Source organism: Lepidothrix coronata, unplaced genomic scaffold, assembly GCF_001604755.1.
Source record: "Lepidothrix coronata isolate B3197 unplaced genomic scaffold, Lepidothrix_coronata-1.0 Scaffold218, whole genome shotgun sequence".
Taxonomy (NCBI): Eukaryota; Metazoa; Chordata; class Aves; order Passeriformes; family Pipridae; genus Lepidothrix; species Lepidothrix coronata.
This window is the reverse complement of record NW_016690398.1, coordinates 1,156,329-1,180,328: the sequence shown is the minus strand read 5'-3', so window position 1 is coordinate 1,180,328 and position 24,000 is coordinate 1,156,329. Positions and strand designations below refer to the sequence as shown.

Here is a 24,000-nt window from a genome sequence, read left to right as displayed (position 1 = left end):
ATGGTGGGAAGGAGTCTCAAGGTAAAGGGTACATATTCCAAATCATTAATTAACTACATATAGTCATCTCACCTTCTAATTTCTGTTAGTACAGCTCCCATTTCAGTGAAACACTGAAGTTCTCTCTTAAATTAAAGCATATGGGTTGTTGCTTCATGAAATTGAGGTAATGGCAACAAATAGTCTCACAATTACTGAGAAATGGGTGCCCCAGAAATTTTTTTCATAAAGAGACAGCCAGAAAAACTAAAGAAAGAAATCACAGCTAACAGGCATATTTTATCTTGGAAAGAGACAGCTGTTAAAGAGAATTTTTCCATCATTTGGTGAGCTACAAGGATGTTACCAAAGCAGTATCTGAACTGAACTCTGCACACATTGCATTATTATCCTATGCATTAGGACATACTAATTATTTATTAGTCTGTTATTTATTTTACTTGTCAGTAGGAGCTGAAGACTCTCATCTATTAATGTTTATCAACTGGTTATCAACTACAAGGCGACACAAAAATCAGAAATGGAGGAATGTTCATCAGCACCATCGAGTGTGTCAGTGACAACATACAGTGCCCGAGAAGTCTTTTGGGAAAAACCCAGTGGATACATTAATGCCTAACAGGTTTGGGTTACAGAACTGCAAAGAATGAGGTGAAATGCAGCCAGACTTACTCCAGAGGGGGGGATGTCCCTGGCCAACATGGGCCAGGTTTTCCAGTTGACGTCGTGCCGGTACTGCTTGTGCACGTGCTCCCCCACCCCGTAAATGTTGCTGCTGGGCAGTTGGATTGAGAGCTGTAAGAACTGGTCAGCGTATACCAGGGGGCCTATGGTGGTGTCAAACCTGGTGAAACAACACAAAAATAATCAATCAATGGGAAAGTGTTTCAGCGAGGATCGCTGCAAGAACTGTTCAGTTGTTTTAGTTGGGTCCGGATGGCTCAGGTGTCCACCCAGACCGTTCAGGTTTTCTTGCAATCGGTGATAGCAGCAGATCTGTCAGAACTCTGATCCTTCTGGGGCCCTCCAGTGTGACAAATTGTGATAGAAGTTCACAGATTTTATAAATATCTGGACAATCAGGATTTTGGTAATGAAATGTAATGACACATTGGTTCCCACTTTACTTTTTCAAAGAGGCCTCCCTTGTGCAAACAAATTCATCAAGGATTTATCTCTGAGGGGCTGCCCTTACCCCATGATAACATCAGCTTCCTTTAGATACTCAGAGTCCAGCATCATTGTATCTTTCTTTTTCTCTAGAGACCAAAACTGTTATGAAATTAAACAAAAGCCTAAGGAAAATTTAGACAATGTTCCAGAGCACTGCTTCAACACAGTTCCATTGGACTGGGTTTGTTATTCCCCCTCCATACACCTGTTTCATCAGTCATGCACTACTGAGTACCAAGTCCATCTTCTGTGCCCTCTATAATTGCAAATCAATCATTGCAGAGGAATTCTAAGCAAGCAAACAATACTAATAAGAGCAAAAAGTAACCCCTAATTAATTAAACTTGAAACCTCGGTAATCCAAGTGGCCTGGCCCTGTGACAGGTAATCATTGCTGGGCTGGTTTAATAACCAGGTTCATCCTGACACTTCCCCTCTCTAATGGCCACTGGGTTGGGTTATTTATTTATTTTTAGAAAGGCAAATGGGATGAGAGAATCCAGTGTACAAGTCCATCAAATATCTAACTTACACCTTATATGACCAGTTCAGCAGTGGCTCACACAGCTATTCTGGATATCACAGGTCTAAAGGTGATTCAGGGATTCAACATGATTGCAACAAAGGAGATAAAAGATGCAATCAGGAGTTTTCCCACATGGTTTGCTCGTGCAAAGAGTCCTTCAGGTAATAAAAACTTCCCCAAATTAATTGAATAAAGCAGCTGTAGAGATTTCCCCCTATTGGAGGGAAGTAAAGAGAGAACCAGAACTGAAACCTTTCGGACAGAGCTCTCCATAGCACAGACTTTGCTTCCAAAGACCTCTCAGGAGTCCTTGCAGAGTATCCATCAGTCAAAAGATGAGAAGTCTATGCCCTGTGTGGCAACACCAGCTTTCAGAGAACACCAATGGCACCCCTGTCACCCAGCAAAGCACCAGAGTTACTCACAGCACTTTGCCATTGCTCACTCTGGTCACCACAAGACCAAAGGGGTTCTGCTGCAGTGTCACTTGGTACTTCAGGTTGGAGGCTGCAGATCCAGTGAATGCTTTCACATGCTCATGAGGGACTTCAAACCTCTGTCTTTTAGGATCAGTGATCTGCAAATATTTAAACAGAAGTGTTGGGCCTTTATAAACTAGTCCCCAATTCAAATATTTTTCAGCATAAGCGCATAGTTCTGACTCGGGGTACTTCCACCCTTATCCCAGTCTCCTCTTCTGCTTTCACTGTTATTCACTTCCAAATTCAATTACTAATTTTTAACCATTTTCCTCATAATACTTGACTCTGTCTTCCTGGATCAGCAGGAACCCACCATAAGATGAAGTCTACCACAGAAGCTGCTCAAGCCCAGAACTCATTGACACCCCACATTCATGGCATGGACTGTTGAGCTTTCCAAAGAAAACAGGAATCACTGGAAAAGCTAATGCTGTCTGTCAAAATGATTGAGAGGTATGGTCAGGCCACAAATAAAAAGCAAGTAAAATGTGTTTAAACCCAAATTTTTCCTGTGATGAGGACAAATGGTAGATAATATAAAACCTGAGATTTCCAAAGTCTCCAATTTTTCATGCAGAAATCCCACTGTGATAAAGCTGATGCACTGAGCAGAGAGGACAGAGAAAGGAGACAGGGATTTCAGCAGGAACCATGAGGGTGCCTCAGAGGGGTCAATCCAGCCCTCCAACCTCCCGCCTTGCAGAGAACACGAGCCTTGGAGCAGCAGAGAAAAAGGATTAACCTTGAATCGGAAGCGATTTGCTGTCTGATACTCCCCCGTGAGCAGAACAGTCTGGATGTCATTCCCAAAGAGGGAAGGTGATGGCAGCCTCTTCAACGTAGCCTCAAATCCTTGGGAGGAAAACACAGGTTACTGTGTTGTTCTGGCCACCAGCACATGCAGCAGTGGGGGAGCCCAGCCCGCAGCTCACCTGCCGTGGTTGATTTTTGTGACCGCACTTTGTACCCGTGTTTTGGGGAGAAGAAGCACCAGGGCACGCTGGTGTCGGCCAGGGGGCTCCAGCAGCAGCCACGGCGGGAGCAGGTCGTCTGAGATAAGGACATGGGAGGCACAAATGATCCGGTGTTACACAAATAAATGCATACTAAACCCATTTAAAAAGCACATTTTACCCCAAACACCAGTAATCTTAATAACATCTGCAATTGGATCAGCTCCTTCTCTGAAACTCTGTTGAGGGAACTCAGTGGCACAGAACACACTAAGGAGGATTCTTTCTGGATTCAGAGTCAACTTGCTTATAAAACATATGTCCTTACTTAAAACCACAAGATCCACAGGCAAAATGAACGTTTAAAAATAATTATTGAATGTTTAAAAATAATTATTGAAAATTAAAAAATAATTATTGAAACATTTGAGCTGTGCAGTATAGTGTCACACTATAGTGCACACAGTTGAGATGCAGTATAGTGTGATCAAAAGGAGGAAAGGAGCAGAGTTCACCAAAGACATCGGGGAGGTTGTTATAAAAGCTATCATTGAGTATAAACAAAGATGTGATCCCGGCCTCAGAGCTATAAAACCAGCACAAGAGATACCAACACCCAATAAAGCCAAAGTCAAAGCTTAATTAGGAATAATCCTGGATACGAGGAAACAGTTTATGATGGGGTACAGGATGAACTGTGCACCGAGGATTAAAAGAAGAGCTTGTCTCTGCTGTTACGTGAACTCAAACAGACCTTTACCAGCAGGAGATTTTGGGACAAAAAAACAGAAACCAAAACAACAATACACTAGCTCTGCTCACTGGAATTCGGATTTTACTGGTGTGTTCTGCATGTCTAATCAAACTTCACGAAAATTTTCCACAGCACCGAAGAGTTAATAAATATTTGCTTTCTTTCACCGACCTTGTGATCAGCTAATAAATTAATTTCTCCCTTTCTTCCTTTGTTTCTCCCTTTCTGTTTTCCTCCTGTTCTCTCATTTTTGCTTCTATTTGTTTCTATCCTCTGCAATCCTACTCGTTTTCTGGTTTCATCTTGAGCATATTCCGTGAATAAGGGAATCAAGGCAGACAAGAACCTTCTACATGAGCTTCAGCAAATCATGGTTTTCCCAGCTGCTGTTTATTGTAAAACCATTTGTGCAAACCACTACAGAAGAGTGATGTTATTCTAAGCAGGTGCCTGTGGTTTTCCAGCTCTGCTGGTTGCTGTGTCAGAATAACCTAAAGGACAACCTGATTGCTTCCAGGGGGGAATGTCTACAGGAATGAATGGAATCACTGGGCTGGGACTCTGTGTGGAAACCTGACAGCTTTCCTCAGGGCACGGGTTAGAGGTGAGATTTCTCTCTGAAATTATCCATGAAATTTGCTGCCTGGTCTTTCTTCACCGAGGAAAGAACAGATTCAGGAATCATTTATTTTACCTCTAATTCCATAGCAGGTACCCCCCAGTGCTCCAATGTGCACCTGGCCCTACATTTCTGCTGGGATCTGTAATTTGATTATTTTTAATTCTTTCTCACAGTTGCAACCAGAGCAACACTGTTTCCCTCCCTGTATGATGAGTGCAGCACTTAATGTGGGGTGACTGGTTCAAAGGTAGTAATTAAAGATTAAAGTGATCTGCATGACTTCCACAGTGCTGTGCATGTTCCTGGGGCAGGGAAGGAACAGCAAGAGCAGAGGAACAGGCTGTGATTTGAACCTTTCCTAACCTGTCCCCCCCAGGACTTGATTGAACTATATATCATAACAAAACCCATGGCATGACAGGAGCTTTGCAACTGTCATATCTGGAATTAAACTGGGAATTCCCTCAGAGATTGAGACAGCTGGCTAATAATTTTTTATGCTTCTGTGATTGACAGAAATGTCACACATCACACTGTTTTTTTTCTCCTAAGCTGCCCCTGCCCCTAATAAAAAGAAGATTCCAGGCATCCACCAGCTTCCATCAGAAGATGAGAACGTTCATAAAAAAGATGAAAAATAATAATTATTATAATTATAATACTCTTTCAAGGCTAACTATTACAGAATGTTTCTGAATGTGAGAGCACTGAAAAATAGAAGTCATAATAGAATCATGGAATGGTTTGGGTTGGAGGAGACCTTAAAACTCATCTCATGGTCAGGGAAACCTTCCACTAGACCAAGCTGCTCCAAGTCTGAGATGATACTTTTCACTGGGAATTTTAATTCAGTGGTTTTTAAGCCAAAATATCATTTCCATGATATTTTCCATAAGACACCCAACCAAGAGAGGAAGATGCTGAGGTTCAAAGTGCTTTTGAAAAGAAACTGTGGCCCTGTGTCTCACATTTCACAAGTCTTGCACATTTGAGCAAAGCCCATCTTCACCTGCTATTTCTGAACTATTACAAAGGCTAGATTTTGACCATCACACAAAACGAAGCTGTTCAGGCAGAGCTGTTTAAATAAAGAATGACTTTTTTTAACTGCTCGATGTCTGGCTCATTTTGTTTCCACCTGTCCCAAACCCAAACTGCTGGGGAGAATATTTTTGTTAGTAAGTGTGAGGTTTTATGGGAGAAAGAGTATTTAGTAGTATTTTCTAGAATATTTTCAGACCTTTGTTGCCAGTTCATCTGGGATGCAGTCAATCCTCTCCTCGTTTCGTATATTCGAGCATTGTGGGTAAAAATCTGTTTGGGAAACAAAAGAATGGGTTATTTACCAGCATCCCCAAACTGCAGGAATAACTTGAATACCTCTTAACACACTCACTTCTCCCACTGGCTCCATCTTGAACTTCTAAAATAGACTAGAATGAGTATAAATTACTGTTCATATGATTTACTTTTACCTTTGAAAAATTGCTCACGATTATTTCGGACGGGACAACCTCACTTTAAAGTTTTGGAACACAGGGGTAATACTGACAATATTGATGCTTTTATTTCTTAAGGTGTGCATTAATCCCATTTCTCTGTGGGTCTATATGCGTTGCTTCTTGCGAAAATAAGTGCAAAATTAAAATGAGAAGGAATTTTCTCTGTCCTAAATGTCCCTGTGGTGCTCTCATGGTGCTCCTTCCCCTGAACCACTGTTTTCCACAGGAGCTGGAATTAGAGCATCAGGTAAAAACACCTTAAAGCTCCATTAAGATGCTCCATTAAGATTTCAGGTTTGCCAGACTGAATTTAAGGTGACCTCCGGGCAGCTTTAGCTGGCAAAAGGGTGCACTGAATGTTACTTTACATATTTGGGAACATTGTTCATGTCTGGAATGAGGCCCACGAAGTGTAGAAGTGTGGCCTGGGGCTGACATGCACACACATCCCCAGACTTGCCTCTCTGCATTATCTGCACTTGTACTTTTTGCTCAAGGAAACTCCGACTCGTGACAGAAACAGGAAAATAAAATGCAGATATTGGCCTGAAAGGACAGTTTTATTAAAGCACAGAAATGTTTGCTTTGTATAAGCAATTATTTTTTGTTTTTTTTCTGCCATTTTCACCTTAAAGCTTTTTGCTTCAGTCCCTGTATGTAAATGGAATTACTCAAAATGGAACTGTGAGTAAAGCAGGTGCTCTAAATCACAGCCCTGTAACACAAGAGGGTTCTAATATACCAATACATTAGCAAGAAATACTGTTGGGTTTTAGGGTTATAATGTATCTCCCTGATCCCTTTTTTTTTTTCCCAGAGTTACCTTCTTTCATACTCACAAATTTTGAAATTATATGAGTTCTATGCTCATAAAGAAAGTCCAGCCACGGGAGGAAGAGGTAAAACATTTTTCATGACTATAAATTCTGAGTCATGCTATTTATTACATTCATAACTGGTAATTTTACTCAAATTATCCGTAGGAAGGACTGAGCATGATCCACCTTTGGATAATGGTAAGTACAGAACAGTGACACTGAATCAGGCAGCTCCCACTCAGGGGTTTTGCTCTGGCCCTACAGGATCCATGGAAAGTCCTTACCTGGATCTTTGACTCCAGTATGTCCTGTTGCAAAAAGCCCAATGAAGACACAGAGTATGGCAGTTACTATGCAGAAGAGGACGATCAGGCTGATCTCCAGCCCACTGAACTTCTTTTTGCCCATCTAGACCCAAAGAAACACAGTTGGCAAAAGGAAAACACAAGCAACAGCTTTGAAAACCCTACAAATTGCATTACCAATTCATTAAATTTGCAAAATTTTGAAGTGATTCAGGTTTTAAACCACATCATCTAATCCTGAGGATTAAACAAAACACTCTTCAAGGACTATGTGCAATAAATCTCCAAGCCAGGACAATTCACACAGCACAGATTATGGTTTTATTACACAAGTGGCCAATCACTGAGAAATGTATTTTGCTCCCTGAAAACCACTTTACACATGGAGAACAATTTTCTCCTGAGATTAACTACGGAGTTTCCTACCTCTTACTAAAATTCTTGAAACTGGAAACAAAGAAAATCTTCTTTCTTTTTATCCTTTTTTTTTTTTTTAAAGCTTTCTTTCCTGCTTTAGTACACACACAAGTTATCTTACAAAGGAGGAAGTTGATTAAAACTGTACTTGACAAAGCCTCTAATAAACTCTGATAATGTGTCCATGACACGTGGGAAAGGCAAGACAGAGGTAACGGGGTAAATTATTTACACAGTGGAAGAACAGATCATGTGTACAAGCCCGTGGTACTGTGGTTGCTGCTGAAATCACAACTTAAATGCAGGAGAGTGTGCTGATGGAGTCAGTGCCTTAAATTGCTGTAAAACTTACAATTTTCCCAGAATTTGGAGGGTTTTTTTGTTGGACAGAGTGGAAGCAGTTGCTCAGCCCCAGTCAAAGAACACCCCAGTGCTGTTAACACTGAACTGTGCACCAGCAATAAAACTAATTAAAATTAATCTCCAGCGTCCAGATCAATATCCGTTGGCACCTCCTACTGCATTTAACATTTGGTTAAGAACATTTAAGCTTATAAAACAACCTCAAATGCAGGGAAGTTGGCTCCTTTCAGTTAAATCAAGGAAGTGTGGGAATACATGTGCATTGTGTTGACACAGCAGAACACTCCTATGTGTTTTAGTGATGACCCAAAGCAATGAAAGACACTTTAAAAGAAACTTTTTTTTTGTGTGAAATCACAGTTTAAATCATTTTAGTCTCCTGCCTGTCATTTCTTCAAAGTACAACCCGTCGCCCTACAAGTATCCTCATCTCAAAAACCTCTTTTGCTGCGTCACCCCGCATGACATCAACCAGCAGTCCTAAAAAACTAATGGTCATTTTTCTGGAAACCAGGATCTTATTCAAGTTCTTGTCATCCAGACCTCTCCCCCTGCATTTCAGTTCTTTCATTCTCATGGTCTTCCCCCTGAGACCCAATACTCGGGAAATAAAGCTTTATAATTTATAAATATAAATCCTGTCATGTGATGTGCACATTCATTCAGCTCTCCAGAAACTTAGATGCAATCAAATGAGTGACATACCTTAAAGCTCCTCTGGTTCCTTCATGTGCTGCTCTTGGCTGTAAAGGTCAAGATGAAAACTGAAGCTTTATGTTCTGTGTTATCAGTTTTCTGCCTTGTTTGCAAACCCATCAGCCAATGGTAGGTACAACATAATTACAGGCACATTGCACACACTTTGGACTGAGCAGTCACTGAGATTATTGCAGGAATGGCTGGTTAATTATAAATATTTGGGTTCAATATAAAGCATCAGATTCTGCAATGAGGGAAAAAAAACAGCCATAAAATGCGTAACTCCTGGTTTCTATTGTCTCCTTTTCCCATATCTTTGTTACAGAACCTCCATGGAACCTTCACGTGATTTGTCACTCATATGTGCTTTAAGCACCACAAGAAGTCATTAAACATTCCCAAATCAGGAATAGAGCTATTTCAATAGTTGCAGGAGAGAACTGAATTAAAATCAGGATTAATTTTAAAATATTAATTTTAATAATAAACAGATTTCACGGCATGCTAAAAATAAATGTCAAAAGCAGAAGGAAAAGAGGAAAGATTAACATGGAAAAGAGTTTATAGGGAAGAGGCTTCAATCATAATCTTAATATGAAACCTTCACATTTAACTGAGTTTTGTGTTTTTCTCACAACAGATATTATATGACCTTAACATTAGGTCTTTGTTTTCCAAAGGAAAGCTTTCATGCTATTAAGTGTTTACAGGTTATTTTTCAACAATAAAGAAACAGCTGAGAAGTGCCACTTGTATTTTTTTTGAACCGTTCACAGATTTGTTCCTCTTCCACAACCTCACCTCTGACTGGGGAAGTGCAGGAATGAGACGTTTCCTCTGGGAGCACAGAGGGAATGGTCCTCTTTTCCTCAGTCAGCACTTCAAAGAAAGGAAATCAATGGCACACAAAGAGCACTGGGGCTCTCCTGCAACCATCCATCTTTGCCCAGATCAATGCCACCAGACTGCTTTTGGAATGCTGCCTGTTACTGAGCCGCCCCTCCCTCCTCTGTTTATTGGAACAACACCTGAGTCCCCACGTGTCCAAGCAAACTCTGGAAATATTGCTCAAAATGGCTAAATATGCTGCTTTATGAGTGCATATTGAGGCAAAAAGAATAGCTTCCTGTGGATTATGAAGATGATAACAGTGAGGGAGGCCTGAGGGGATTGTTTGACGTAAATCTCTTTTCCAAGGTGTGTATTTCATTTCAGTGTTCCAGGAAAGTGCTCAGTCCAGCCCAGCAGCTGTCCACAGCTTTCATTTAACCCTGCCATCAATAAAACAATTTGCTTAAGTGCTTTCCTGAATTCACAGTGCTGCAAACTTTTATTATCCATCACCTGGTGAACGTTCCCCGTGCCCTATAAAAGCACGAAACAAAAAGGCCTCACAAGAGGGTTCACCCAGCAGGATTCCCAGCTGAGGATGTTTTCATTAGTCTCCAAAGGGCATCAACAACAGGGCTCTCAGGGCAAAAGGTGGGATATTGAACTCCAAGAAGGAGGAATGGGAAAGGCTCTTCGGTCAGGGACACTGAGAGGCCTCGAAGACAACCAAGAGCTCCATTAAATCAAGAGCTGGAGCAGTGTGGGCTCCGCTGTGTCCTGCTCCGGCTTCCAGGAATTAAGAGCTGATTCATTCCTGACAGCTGGGAAGAAGAATTACTGGAAGCCCAGGAGTATAGGCTAGACTGGAGAGAATAGTGTAGGAAAACAAGGCAGGAAATTAGGCACCGCTAAAATGCAGTAATTTGAAAAGAGACATTTATCTCTTCTCTTGTAACTGGTACATTTTTTAATTAAATCATGTACAACTTGACAAACTTGTTAGCTGGTCAGAGCCAGCTCCCTGGTTGTATTCTTTCAGTCAGCTGTGCTAATAATTGGGATTTCAGCTAAGGGACCGTGTTAGGAAAAAGAAAGAGCTTAGAATTTTTTTACAGTTTCATGAAATTTGTTGTTTTTCAGGCATCAAATATTTAACATAACTTATAGTTAAGTTGCAGCTCTTAATTCCTGTAACAATCTGCTTGTGGATTATCAGTTCAGCCAGGAACATTATTATTATATTGTGGAAGGACATCACTCAGATCCAGTGGGAACCCACTCCCCACATGCCATGTTTGCATGGCTGAAACCACTCTGAGATCCCAGTTCAGCACACTGGGAGCTCTCCAGGGCAGCTTTTTTCAGTCACAAAGCTGAGCAGTTTTCAGAGTCCTGGAGTCTCCTCCAGACACCAAACTGAGCAAGACAAAGAACTGAGAAGCCTCACAAGTGCTTTGCAAACAGTTCCCCCCCCCACCCCCGGCAAAGAGACTCTGGAGAGAATGAATTTGGATTCATCCAGTGTTGTGTCATTTTCCCCAAACACCCCACAATTCAGGGTCAGGTGCTCTGAGCTTTGCCTCAGACAAAATTAGTTTTCATTTTATAGCAACTGACAGCCAAAATATTTTGATTTTGTTTACCAACCAGTTTCAGAAATAAAGTCAACTGAGTAATTTCATTGCAATGGGGAAGTAGAAGATATTTGAAGTTCATTTTCAAAATTAGTGCAGCTTTTCTAAAAGAAATGCAATTAGACATTGTACAGAAATGATCTTTTTGTAGGTAAATACTTCTCTATATGTCTAAGTGATGGAGTTTTGTCTCCATTCAAATGTCATGAAGTATGGCAAAGTTAATAAACATACTTTAAAATTGACTCCCAGCATTATTTATGAATTTTTATGAGGTCAAGTTGGAGACCAGTACTAATTATGACAGTTATTACAAAGATAAGAATTCCAATGGAATTTATGGTGTATAAAAAGAGGAAATTTTGCGGTTCTTAGTGGAAATTGAGGAAAATACTTGCTGTGAATCCCTGAAATACAGCTCAAAGTCTTCGTGCAGCCAGTGCAGTACACGTTGCTCAGGTGTTTGTGATGGTTCAGTGGGTAAGACCTGAAATCAGAGGAAAAATGTTATAAAATACTTCTAAAAAAACCTCCAGACCCTCTCATTCTTATTTTAATAACTGCTGAACACAAGAAGCTGAAAGTGAGAAGGCCTCTGATGTAGAAAGAACAAGTGTCATGATGGTTTGAACCGTAATCATGAATATAAATCACTTGATTATGTCTGGAAATTAATAACTGCTACTCTCCAAGATAGCAAATGGGAGGTCTTAGTAGAGCCAAGTCTTATGTATTGCCAGTATTTATTATCTACCTTTTCAGGTGAGAAAAATTCCAAGTTTGCACAAAAAACCCCCCACTTTTTCTTTGGCCATTCATGCATCAACATATGGAAATATCAAAATGTGGTTGATACAGTTATTTGATCAAAATCTCTTGCCTGCTTTTTGATATTTTTTTAGCTGTAATGAGAGAGCATTGGGGATATTCCAAAATGCAAAGTGCTCTGCAAGCAATTTGAACCTGTCATTTGTGGCTGACAGTATTAATTTTAGGATAGAGTTCACTGCCTATGAACAAAGGGGGAGAGGAGATTAACATTTGTTTCCATCTAATTTCCAGTTCCTGATAGTGCATCATTTTCAGAGAATACCACCAATAATTCAGGTACATCCTCACAGCTCTGGCGTTTGTGCTTTGGGCAAAATACAGAGCAGAGAAAACCATTCTTGAGTTGAAATTTGATAGAAACACCACTAAGAGCAAAGCTGAAAACAAACCCCAAAAAACAAAGAGAATTTTAATTCATTAGCACATCTTCCTGCTCCTCGAATACAAACTCACAGCTTGCTGACTTTTCACACCAAGCCCACTGTGGGTGCCTGTTTTGGAGCCTTTTTGCAGGGAATTGCTGACAGGTTTTACTTTCAATTCTTCTCTCAACTTCCTCAGCTTTACGTGACTTTCTTTTCCCTGCTCCTTCCTACCTGAAACGCACCAGCAGAAAGGAATTTTCACTTCTACCAGCAGATTTAGAGACATCAGAGACAGTTTCTGAACGTGGACATGTCAAGGTTAACCTTCAAGTTCAATTTTAACGCTGTGAATAAAAAATGGGCATTGCCCCACATGAAACCTAATTGGTGAAAAGCTGAAGAACTGAAACTTCCCTGAAACAGGAAAGAAAAAAAGCATATTTCAGGTTTTAAACCTCTTTAAAAAGACATCCTCCTCCTTCTGATTCCTCATAAAGGAAGAAAAACTGTCCCTTAAACCTCCCAAGGCATGTCATTAATTTTTTACCTTCTAGAAATGGATAAATTCACATATGATGTGCTCAGCTAAAGCACATACTTTCTAATAATTCAGCTATAGGCAAATGAGATTCTTGGATTTAAGAGCCCGAATCACCCCAGTCTGTATTTAGGCTGTCAAAATGCTCACTAACATAAAATAAATATTTATACAACTACCTATTTGTGCTTGTTTGAAGACACATATGCACAGACCACCAGGAAGCCCAAAAGTCTGCCAGCTCCAGCAATTCTTGAGTCATCCCTCAGGCAGATCCAAATCAGTGTTTGATGTACTTTCTAATGTTATTTAAGTAAAAACACAAAAAAATTGAGGACTCGAAATTTCTAACTTACAGAAGCATATTTTTTTTACAACCAGGAACATCATAACTTTTAGGAATCATTTTTTAAATAAGATTATCCTCTACGTTAATAATTATAATAGTAATAATTGTAAAAAGCTACCAATTATCTTAAGGGGCAGTTACAGAGCTGCAATACTGACAATAATCTAAAAGCAATAAAAAAACTCCAGTTACTAAACAGAGCTCAAAATACACCTTATCAAGCCCTAACTTCATAGTCCACAATTCCTAACCACTTTTTTTTTTAAATATATTTTTACTGAGCAAGAGCTGAAATGACAGATTGTGTCCCAGCTTTTGGAGGGAGGAAACGATAATGCTGAAAGTGGCTGCTTAATGAAATCAGTGTTTTGACCCTTTGCATTTGTTGTCAGAGCTTGTCTGGTGCCTTTTTCCATGACTTTCTCTGTCCTTGCTGCAGATGGTCCTCCAGCCACTCCTGTGCTTCTTGCTGCTACCGAGCAGGGGAAAAAAAAGCAAAGCCACCATTATTATACACTGATTCCTTGCCAGCTTTTTGCCTATTTAGACATTATATTGCAGGGGATTATTCAGCTTTGCATTTCTTTCCAGTAAAAATAATCGATGCATAATAATAACAAAATAATAACAGAAGGATTAAAGGCTCTGGAGCTTTTTTCAAGGAAATGGTGAATATTTAATAGTCAGATGTTTGTAATAATAACTGAAAAATATGAATAACACCAATCTTACTCCTCCATTTCTATGTGATAATTTAGCAAGCACTCAGCAGGAGGGCTGGTCTGGGTAAGGGTCAGTCCTGCAGGAAGGATTGATCAGCTCTTCCATCATTCCAGTGCTGGGAAACCTCAAAGTTCAAAGACATGTGACCTCCACTACCACAGACACCTCCAGGTAATCACAACTCCACAGTGACCTCTAAAATTGCACCCAGGGGTGATGTTTGTATTGATGAAGGATTCAAATCCTAAAATGTTAAATAAAGCCCTCAAAGCCTTCCGTTTGACACAAGCTTTGCTCACAAATCCTTACAGATTCTGATCATGCTGATTTTGGGGTTTTCTCTCTAAACACAGCAGCTGGAAGGTTTGTTTGGAGGGGTTTCTTCATGATATTTTTGCAGTCTCTTGTAATCTCAAGTGAGAGTGGGAAGGAAAACATCAAACAGTGCCAGACTGTGCCCAAAGCCTTGGGGGTCAGCAGAGCTGCCAGAGTTGTGCAGGTATTGAGCATCCCACCTCCAACCAGGAGCGCCCAGGGAGCTGCACCCACACCCACCACAGAGGAACCTCAGCCCTCCTCTGGTGGAAATCTCTGTGCGCTGACTGACTTTGCTTTCTGCTCACTGAAGATCTCAATAGAAGGTTGCTGCCAATTTTCCCTCCTCCAGATAAGATGTGATCCTGCTCTTTAGCCCATTGGATTTTCCTCTGTGGGCTCCACTTATCCTTCCTTGAGTCCCAAGTTCAGAGACAGAGGCATCAAACAACACAAATGTACTCAGAGCAGAGCATTTGCTGGGCTGATGTTCTGTCACATCATGGGGACAGCAAACACCACAGAAAACCTCAGCAAGGTACAGCAGCTGATAATTTTTAAAAGTGGCTCCAAAAATCAGCAGGTACAGGTTTTCCATTCTTTTTTTTATTTTCCATTCTCTTTTTTTTCCCCTCATTTTTTCCCTTCCCTCTACACCTGGAGGTGTGAATACCATCACTCAGTATAACCAGCAGACTTGTGTCTTGAAGGTCATTGGAGGTTCTTTGGTGTCACTGTCACCACAAGGCCATCAACACACATTGGCTTTTTAACCTTGTCCTTCAGGTGAGTTTACAACTCCCCACATGACAAACTCCCAGCACTTGTGGTCAATTTATTTCCATGCTAAGATGCTCTCTCAACCCATCTCCTCTCCCTTAAACACCACTACAAAAGCCTTGATTTGAATTCTTATCATTATTTAACGAAATATGGAGGAAAATACCTTGGTGACTCAATCTGGGGTAGAAAACTACTTGGATCAGGCACTGCTGTCCTCTTGGATGGCTGCTGGGAGAGCAAAGATCCCTGTCCATCTTGCAGTTAAATGATTTTACAGCTTGAGTGCACAGGAGGGTCTGAGCAGAGCCATGATCTGCAGAGAATAGAACACAAGTGTCCCACAAGAGCAGGAGCAGAGAGAGAAACACTCAGGTGAGAGAATGGAAAGACAGGAGCAGGGAACTGGTCAAACCAAGGGGAAAAACCTCAATACCATCATTTTTGTAGGCTAAAATTGGTGACTCCACAGCATGCAGGAGTGATCATGGAACACACTGATGACTTTTCCTGAGAGCAGAATAACTCTGATGACAAATGCTTGGGAGCCAAGGTGGCTGCCAAGGGCTGTCTGCAACAACCCTGGGTAAACAGAAAAACTGTGGATTATGCCAAAGGTAAGATGTGTTGGCAATGACAATAATGACCAGCATACAAGAAACACCCTACAAAATACTTCTTAAATTCCTAAATAACAAAAAAAAAACCAACTCTGCAGAGTCTTGGCAAATAGTTATCCTTACAGTTAATACTGAACTGCATTATTAAGAAAGGATGGATAAAGAAGGAATCTTTTACTAACTCTTTAGATTTACCAGTGCATCACTCACTCCAGGAAAAATTTACTCCATGGAAGGAACAACCTGAGTACCAGAATGACCTTGGGCTGTCCCTAAATTTTACTAGAGCTGAATAAAGAATTTTGTTTCAGTTGATAATACACTTTCAGAGACATAGAATTAACCAAAAGCAATACTAAAACCAATCAATACATTGACAAATTAAAGCAAATGAAGTTGTTACTATGGCAATATAAAACTTCACATAACAGTCCTAATTTATTGTGAAGGAATATGAAAGATAATGAAAGTAGTGATGAAGAGATAAATGTTACAGACTGTTGGATCTAAATTAGTATAAAATAAGCACCTTGTTAAATGAAACGTTTCTCTGTCTGATTTGGAAGAAGTGGAGCCAATGACACGTGTCCAAAGGGACTGGAACACAATCCCAAAGGCAAAACAATAATTAAAGTGCCAAAAAAAACCCTGGTGTGATAATATTGATAGAAAAATTATCATTCACCCACAGGAAAACATCTCAGGATGATCAAAAAATGAGTTGAGCATTTGTGGCCACAAGTGTTCAGGTGGAGGTACAGAAGTGATAAATAACAAAGAGAAAATAATATTGTGGAGCAGAAATGTGTGAGATAGATATAAATGTCTCAAAATTGGATGAAGAGGGGTTATGTAATACCATTAAAATGGGGAATAATAAGCCAAAGGGCAATTGGATACTGTCAGACAACGATGACTCATGGATATAAGGAATTTTTGGTCCCCTTTTGCCAGAAAAAATTGAGTGCACCTGATTTAAAATATACTGGTTGCCTGGTGTCTGTATTTGTACCAGGTTGAAGCAATGCAGTGATAGCCATTTTACTGCATAATTTAAGCTTTTCTGTCTGAGGCAAAGAGTGGAGGTATTGTCAAATCCATATCAGCATCTGGGTGATTATTGCAATCACAATGAGGTCAATGCTCAATGGAAAACGGTTGGACTAGGGAATGAGCTGGTTTTAAACTAATTTTTTTTCTGTTCAAAAGTCAACGTGCATTGTCTTTTGCATTTTCAATTCATTTGTTTTGGTTCTGTACAAAACTTCTATAATTCTGGCTTTCTAGTAAGAGAGAGGGAGAAGTAAGACCTGACAGAATGCTGAATTTCAAAGGATGGGCAGGAAGATCCCAGTGAAAGAAGAGGTTGGAGACTCTCAGCAGTTCTGTTCATATTTGGAAGGTGTTCCATAGGAGTGACATCTTGAACAGCAACAGTTATACACTTGTTTAATCTGCCTTTAGGGTGTTTGACTGGGGAGATGCCCTGGTCAGGCATGAACCATGTGGAGGAAAATCCATGCAGAGAACTTTGGAAGAAGTGACACTATCAAAATATCAGTTCAAGAAATTATTTAAGCGCCTTCGTTTATTTATTCCTCAATTAAGGAGTGACACTAAAAACAGTAGGTACGACCCAAGAGGGGCAGTACAAAGAGAAAAGCGGATAAAAACTCAGGGGAAATACTATAAAGAATGTTTGAGGCAAAGTGTCCCCAGGGTGGGACACATCCCAGTGCACAGAGTTTATCATCCCTCTTTTCCACAGGGCAGCTCTCTGGACTTGCAAGGGGACACCAAGCACAAAGCACTGATGGCAGGGAGCACTTCCAGTCTTTATTAAACGTAGGGAACAATACCTTGGCAAACTGGGTAAGACTGGGAGCAACATGATAACCCTGAATCTGCATTTTTAAAGCTTTAACAGGCCTATCCAAAGGTGTGTCACTGCGAGATAAAGCCCAGGAGGTTTGAAAAGGAGACTTTAATCCATTAGATATATTCCATATAAATAGCTCTGCTCTCCTAGACCTCGAGCTTTAACTGGAATAGAAGTGCTGTTTCCATTTCTTTTTCTTTTCCCAGTTATCTTGTTTTACAGCTTTCTCCACCCCAGTCCTTAGCCAGCACAGATCTACATTTAGGCAATTATTTCCCATTCCTTTGAGCAGAAATACAATATCTGATGGTGGCAAATGTGCAAAGCACAGACATTTCCGAGTCTTACTCCAGCATCTTATTACACTGCTCCATTTTCTCATTTGTTGGGTAATTATGGGCAATTAGGGCTGAGAGCACCAGGGTCAGTTTTGCTCCTTGAAGTGTGTTTGCCATCAAAGCTCTATTTCAGTCCTGACGTAGCACATTCAAATCCAAATGGCACAGAGAGGAAAACATGCAGGAGTTTGGTTCAGTCAAAGTTAGAATGGGCATCTTTCCAGTGATCCCAGTCCCAGAGCAGCCTCTCTGCGGGCATCAAACCATGATTGCCACTCACCTTTGTTCCCCTCTGGTTGGGATTGCTGGAGTTTGGGTAAAACACACCCAAGTGGATCCAGCAAAAATAAAGCTCATACTCCGAGTCTTGGGAAAAGCCACAGATAGCAGCTCCTGTGTGAAAGTTTAAAAACTGTCATTGCAATGCTATAAAATCATTTACAGCATCAAGATAAGATATGGAAGGTCATAACTCATGAGCTTGCACAAGGTATTCCAAAGACACTGAACTGCATCACACCTGAAAGGAAAAACAAGTTATTACATTCCTCCCTGTTTTGGTGTGCTGAAAATACACATTCAACAATTAGCTCCACTCCTCAAATAACTGAATATATTTCTCAGTTCAGGGGAATTTATGCTTCCCAGTTGCTCCATCAGGGACACAAGCACCTTTCTCTGCTGTGCATCCTCTTCCTGAGAACAATCCCTTTGCAGTCGTGCACTGGGAATCACCACAGCAAATCCTACACCACAATACTGGTCAGAAACCTGCCCTGATTAAATCCCACTGCTCTCCAGTTAAAGATCCACCTTAATTGCTTAAACAGCTGCTTTATAAAGCACTATTTACTTATTTTTCTATAGGATTTGCAGCTTTAGTGCCACTGTAATTACAGCGAAGAAACACAAGTCACTTAAATTACTGGAGCAATTAAACGAACTAATGTGCCACAATTATTTCTTCCAAGACAAACAGTAAGTTTTCCAGGCTCTTTTATTTCTTTGCAACACACTGCACAACATTTTCATTACCTCTTTGGTTTCCCTGTGTCAATAATGCTTTGGAAATGGCAGCTAAAATTTGAAAAGAAAAGACAGGGTATGTCATGTTTAGAACTGCTCAATGATGAGCACAGATCAAGTACGTTGCTGTTGCTCCAGGACTGAGCCAAAGTATCCATAAAAAGCAATTTCTCATGTCATAAAGCCTGAATTTACCTCCAGACAGTTCCTGTGTTCACTAAGTAAAGGGTTCTGGCTCCGCAAAAGCCTCCTTAGAAAAGAACAGCACTAAGGCAACATCCAGAAGCTCCTCTGCCTCATGGATGGAGAACTGAAATGACACCGAGTTACATAAAAAATTGATGTTCACTTTTCATTTACAGGGTTTTATGTGTTTTGCATGCAAATGCTCTTCCTGTTTGAAAGGTTTAGTAGTAGAATAAATTATTATTACAACGTGTCTTCAGCTGCACAAATGCTTCTTCAGTTAGTAGCAAAGAATAGATATGAGATATATATATGATGATATAAATACATTTTTTTCAAAACTCATCTTTTTCTAGAAAATTTAAGTGCAGGAATATCGGTACAAGGTGGGTAATTTATCACAGTGGTTTCTGTCATGGTACCCCTCCAAACAGAAGGAAATTTTTAACTACATTTCAGTTCATACATAATACACAGAAAAGCTGGTAATATTCCTCTCAGTGTTAAATTATTTTTTACTTACAATGCCCAAATCCTGTGGGACTGGGCTGACAGCAGAGGAATCAGATATTCCTTCCTGTCCTGTCAGCAATTCCATTCCTGCTTTGACTGGCAGGCTGCCAAACAGAACATCCACTCCAAAATTCAAGCAGCCTTGATATTTTCTTTCTTTATGGTAATATCAAAGTTACCAAGGGCTGTAAAGTCATTTAGACTTATAGAGAAACGCTGTTCCTTGCTTACTCCTGGAATTGTAAATGAAAGAGCACAGAGACATTATCACTAGATCAGACCTTATCTAAAGCAGGCTGGGGGACTGTTCAGAGGAACAGATATCGCCTTAGAACTGGGAAAATAAATGCTTGAAAGTAAAGCTTTATGCACACACTTTGCATTTTAAAAGTCACTGTTCCACCTTTTCACTCATTCTTGATTTGTTTTAAATAGAAAACATAAGTGAGCCCTTCTTAAATTAACAGGACTGAAAAACTGTCTTCATTTTTCCTCACTGGATATAAAGTGTAAGGGAAAACCAGCATCAGCCCTAGGAATAAACCAGGGAATCACAGCAAAACCTAGAGATAACAAATCCTTCATATTTTAATTACAGTAATTATATGAGACTCTCATTGAGCAATTACTGCTCCCAACAGTTGATCCAAACCCTGTTCTGTGCTCTGCCCTGGGAAAGAACACCAGAGTTGGTGGGTCTCCTGCTCTTGTTTGCAATGCAGAGCATCACCTGGGGGGGCCCTTGGTGGTGGCTTCACATATCTTGGGATGTGTTGGGACAAGAAAACACTCGATGGAGAGTAATTCCATCCAAATTAAAGTATCTGAGCAATAGCACTGTGGCCACCTTATTTCATAATGCAGGTCAGCAGTGCAGTTTGCCCAGCAGAACATTGATATGGATCAAGCCCTCAGAAAGGATATACCAAAAATTCCTCCCCATCCAGGTGAAAAATAAGTTTCTTTAGTGCCAGACTTGGGTGAACTGTCTTTAAAATGTACCTTGTAAATTGTGTCTGCTCAGGGTCAGTGATTTTAAAGCTGCTAAACTCTAAGTCTCTGTCAGGTTGTCCTGAGACAGCCGGGGATGCAGTGGCAGCTCTGTGAGTGAGTGAGGGTTTTTTCCCTTCTCCCTGGCTCCAAGTGCAGAAGGGATTTATTGCAGTGAAATCATGGAGGCAAAGCTGCAGCTCAGACCTGCCCAGACCCATCTCCCCTTCTCCTGCAACTCAGGCTCCCACCACAGATCCCTGTGACTGAAATATCCCCACCTGCCAGAGCCGTGCTCAGCCCTTGGAACACCCAACTCCACTGGACTGGAGAATCAAAGATAGGAGAATGAAGAGAAAGATGCTCAGGTATCTTAAATAATCTGCTGAAAGTTTCAGCCATAGGAGTGTAGATACTGAGTATTCATTTGCTACACATCATTATACCAAGGTGATATAGAGAGAGAACTTCATTTAGAAGATACTGCAAATCTTTTGGAACACTGTCACATCATCCATACAAACAAATCCAGGTGGGGCAGGGGAAGATCCATGTCTGAATATTAACTTGCCAACAATTCCTGAGAAACTGTTCATATTAACTGAATACAACAGAGGGGAATTGGAGCACTTTAATAAAGCATGAATAAATAATTGCTAATTAGTACTTTACACCAGTACTTAAATAAAGTCAAGCTAAGAAAGAAATATTTCAAGTATTTTACTCTATAGATAAATGCTAATGAGAGGATAATAAAGGGATGTACCCAAAACCCATTAGATATCCAAGCAACATCAGATGAGACCTCTCCATTGGCTTTATTCATACAAATTATCCTTAAAATATCCACTGAGAATTACATCCTATTTATCTAAGATCTCCTGACAGCAAGATCAAAATGACTTTCGGTTTCCTGCTACAGCTGAGCAGAAACACTCACACAGGGTATCCTGGGGTTAGAGGAGCTGATGTAGGTTAATGCATAAGCCTTCCACCTCTGGATAATTCCCATCAATCCTGCCTCGTTCTCCAAATGAATCCATACCTGCTCCACACAGCTTAATTGCTGTCCTCAACAAAATCAAAGCAACCTCTCAGCTGGAGCAAGTGTTTAAAACATGCCCAGACCGTAACAGGTCCACAGCCTAAATTCACAAGAAAAGTAATTTCCAAATGCCCAAAATGCCAAAAAAAAAAAAAAAAGGAAAAAAAGTATTTTTAATAATGCAAAAAGGCCCAAGCTGAAAATTTTAGATTTAGAAGAACATGGAGTAATTTAGTTGGAGGGACCCTCTAAAGTTCAACTCTTCCAGGGCACTTTGCTCCCTCATGTTTAGAGCTGTGGGATATTAATGAAAAAAACCAGTGTGTTAAACAACTCCACGTCAGAGACTGTGATTTGGAAAGAGCTCCTTGACGTGGATTTAAACAATTAAGGTCACATCAGAATCAAAGTTCCTGGGAGATTCAAGGATGTCCTCTCAAACTGAGATCCAGAAGAACTGATTTGATTTAAAATGTCCTTCTGTGACTGAGGGAGAGACAAAGGGGATGAGTCTTGCAGGCCACGGTGCCAGGGAAGCAGAAGAGGCAGCTGAAGCTGATATTCTACCTTTTCATAACTCTAATATTATTTCTTTCCATCTCTCAGGAAATACACATTTTTCCTCAAGTTCTGATATAATCTGGAAGAGTTTACATGGCTGTAAGCTCTACTACTGACAGACTTAATCATTCATTATCCTAACCCTTGTGGTAGAGGATTTTCCTTTTCTAACAGAAAACAGTTGAAGCCTTTTCTTTCTCCCTGTTCATTTGGAGTGTGGGAGGTTATTTGACATTACAGCATTGTCAGACCCTCTTAAGTCTTTCCTGTCCTCCCTTGCAGTTTAAATAACACATTCTCTAGACCTGTAACTGCTCTTTCTGCTCTCTGCTGGTCTCCACTTTACCCAAATCTGTGCAGAGCACTGACATCTGTCAGCAGATTGATCTCTCTAACTAAGGCCCACCAAAGTTAGGAGGAAAGATTGCTCATTGCTTTTCCAATATAACCCTAAGAACAGATTTTCTGGCCAGAAACCTTTTTTCCTAGGAATGAAGAATGGAAATTATACCTAAATTTATAAAGGTTAAGTATATCTCATAGTAGCTTGACTTGGTTCTGCTCATACCACTTTCTCTTACACTGCTCTATTCTTAGGCCAGTCTCCCAAGAGATCCAAATTTTCCCTTTATTATCCCATAAAATCTATGGATACAAACTTCTCTAAAATGTACTAATCTTTTATTTTACAGTTATTCCTTCTTAGTTTCTCTTAAAAGTTGATATACAACTCAAAGTTAATCCTTGAAATCCTGAATAAGGACTTTTAATCATCATCATTATCATCATCTATGCCATGAAACCATAAGAGAGGAAACAATAGCAGTGAGAACCAGAAATACAGAAGTTAAGTCGAGCAATCTGACAATTTTTTTCCACGTATGAAAAGAAAAAATACTGTCATCACAAGTAAATTGCAAACATTTTCCCTGAAAAGACAGTAACCTGTAAGTTTTGGGCAGGAAATAAAATCATAAGATGTTTTAGTGCTTTGTTTGCCAACAGCAGTGAGTACAGTAATAGCTGCATTATTTTAGGCCCTGCCAAAGGAGTCCATCGAGCTGTCACCCACATGTACAGCAGCCACCCAAGGCCTGCTGTATTTATGGCAGCAATAAGCAGCTGAATCACAGCTCTATTTCTTAAAAGCATCCCTAAATTCCACAAATTTAAAAAGCAGAGGCTTGAAAGTTTTCCTGAGAGATATGACCGGTTTGGTTAACAAGAAAAAGGAGTTGTACAAGTAGAATACATAAAGTTTTCTATGGGTTTCTTTCCTTTCCAATTAATTTTCCAATATTGCCACCACTTCACCTCTGGAGAACAAAAATGGTACTTTTTTGACATTTTACGTAGTTGTCCCACTAACAGACTGCACAATAACCTCCCTCAGCATCTCCTGCAGGGTGGAGAGGTCTGAGCTGAGATTTCTGATTTCCATGTCCTGCTAGGAAATATCTGACAGGGAGTTTGGGACTCCAAAGAGACCAAGGAGTGAAGCTGAAGGCTTTGGATGGATGGAGTTGAGTGTTTCCCTGTCTTAACCCTTCCAGCTGCCTGTCCTGACCTTCTCCCAGGGTCAGTGAAACGTGGAAAGGGAAACACAGTCCCCTTTTCCTTTCTGCTGCTTCTGTTAGAAGGGCTGGGACCTCCAGCAGAGGACAAAGTAACTAGGAAATCAGAAAAAGAGGAGTGAAGTTTGGAATCCCAAGAGTGGCTTGCTTCAAAGGAAGTTTAGTCAGAGCCCTGGACCCTGAACAAGTGAAAAAAAAAGTTGTGAATAAGGATAATTTTCAGAAACAGGAAGATAAACTAGAGAAATTGGACTGCTTAAGGATCTAGAAGATAGTTTGTTGTACCAG

General features: G+C 40.4%; 1 protein-coding gene across 1 annotated transcript in view; it reads right to left on the bottom strand.

Moving 5' to 3' along the window:
* SI (sucrase-isomaltase) overlaps window positions 1-8,631 on the bottom strand; it is a 44,650-nt gene extending 36,019 nt beyond the window's left edge. The window contains exons 1-7 of the mRNA XM_017833593.1: window positions 8,621-8,631; window positions 7,115-7,238; window positions 5,751-5,824; window positions 3,114-3,231; window positions 2,924-3,033; window positions 2,125-2,276; window positions 673-844 (exon numbers count right to left, since the gene is read on the bottom strand). Coding sequence (XP_017689082.1) covers window positions 673-844; window positions 2,125-2,276; window positions 2,924-3,033; window positions 3,114-3,231; window positions 5,751-5,824; window positions 7,115-7,238 — 750 coding nt within the window. The 5' untranslated portion in view covers window positions 8,621-8,631. The remainder of the gene's footprint in view (window positions 1-672; window positions 845-2,124; window positions 2,277-2,923; window positions 3,034-3,113; window positions 3,232-5,750; window positions 5,825-7,114; window positions 7,239-8,620) is intronic.
* Between the last annotated feature and the right edge of the window lie 15,369 nt (window positions 8,632-24,000).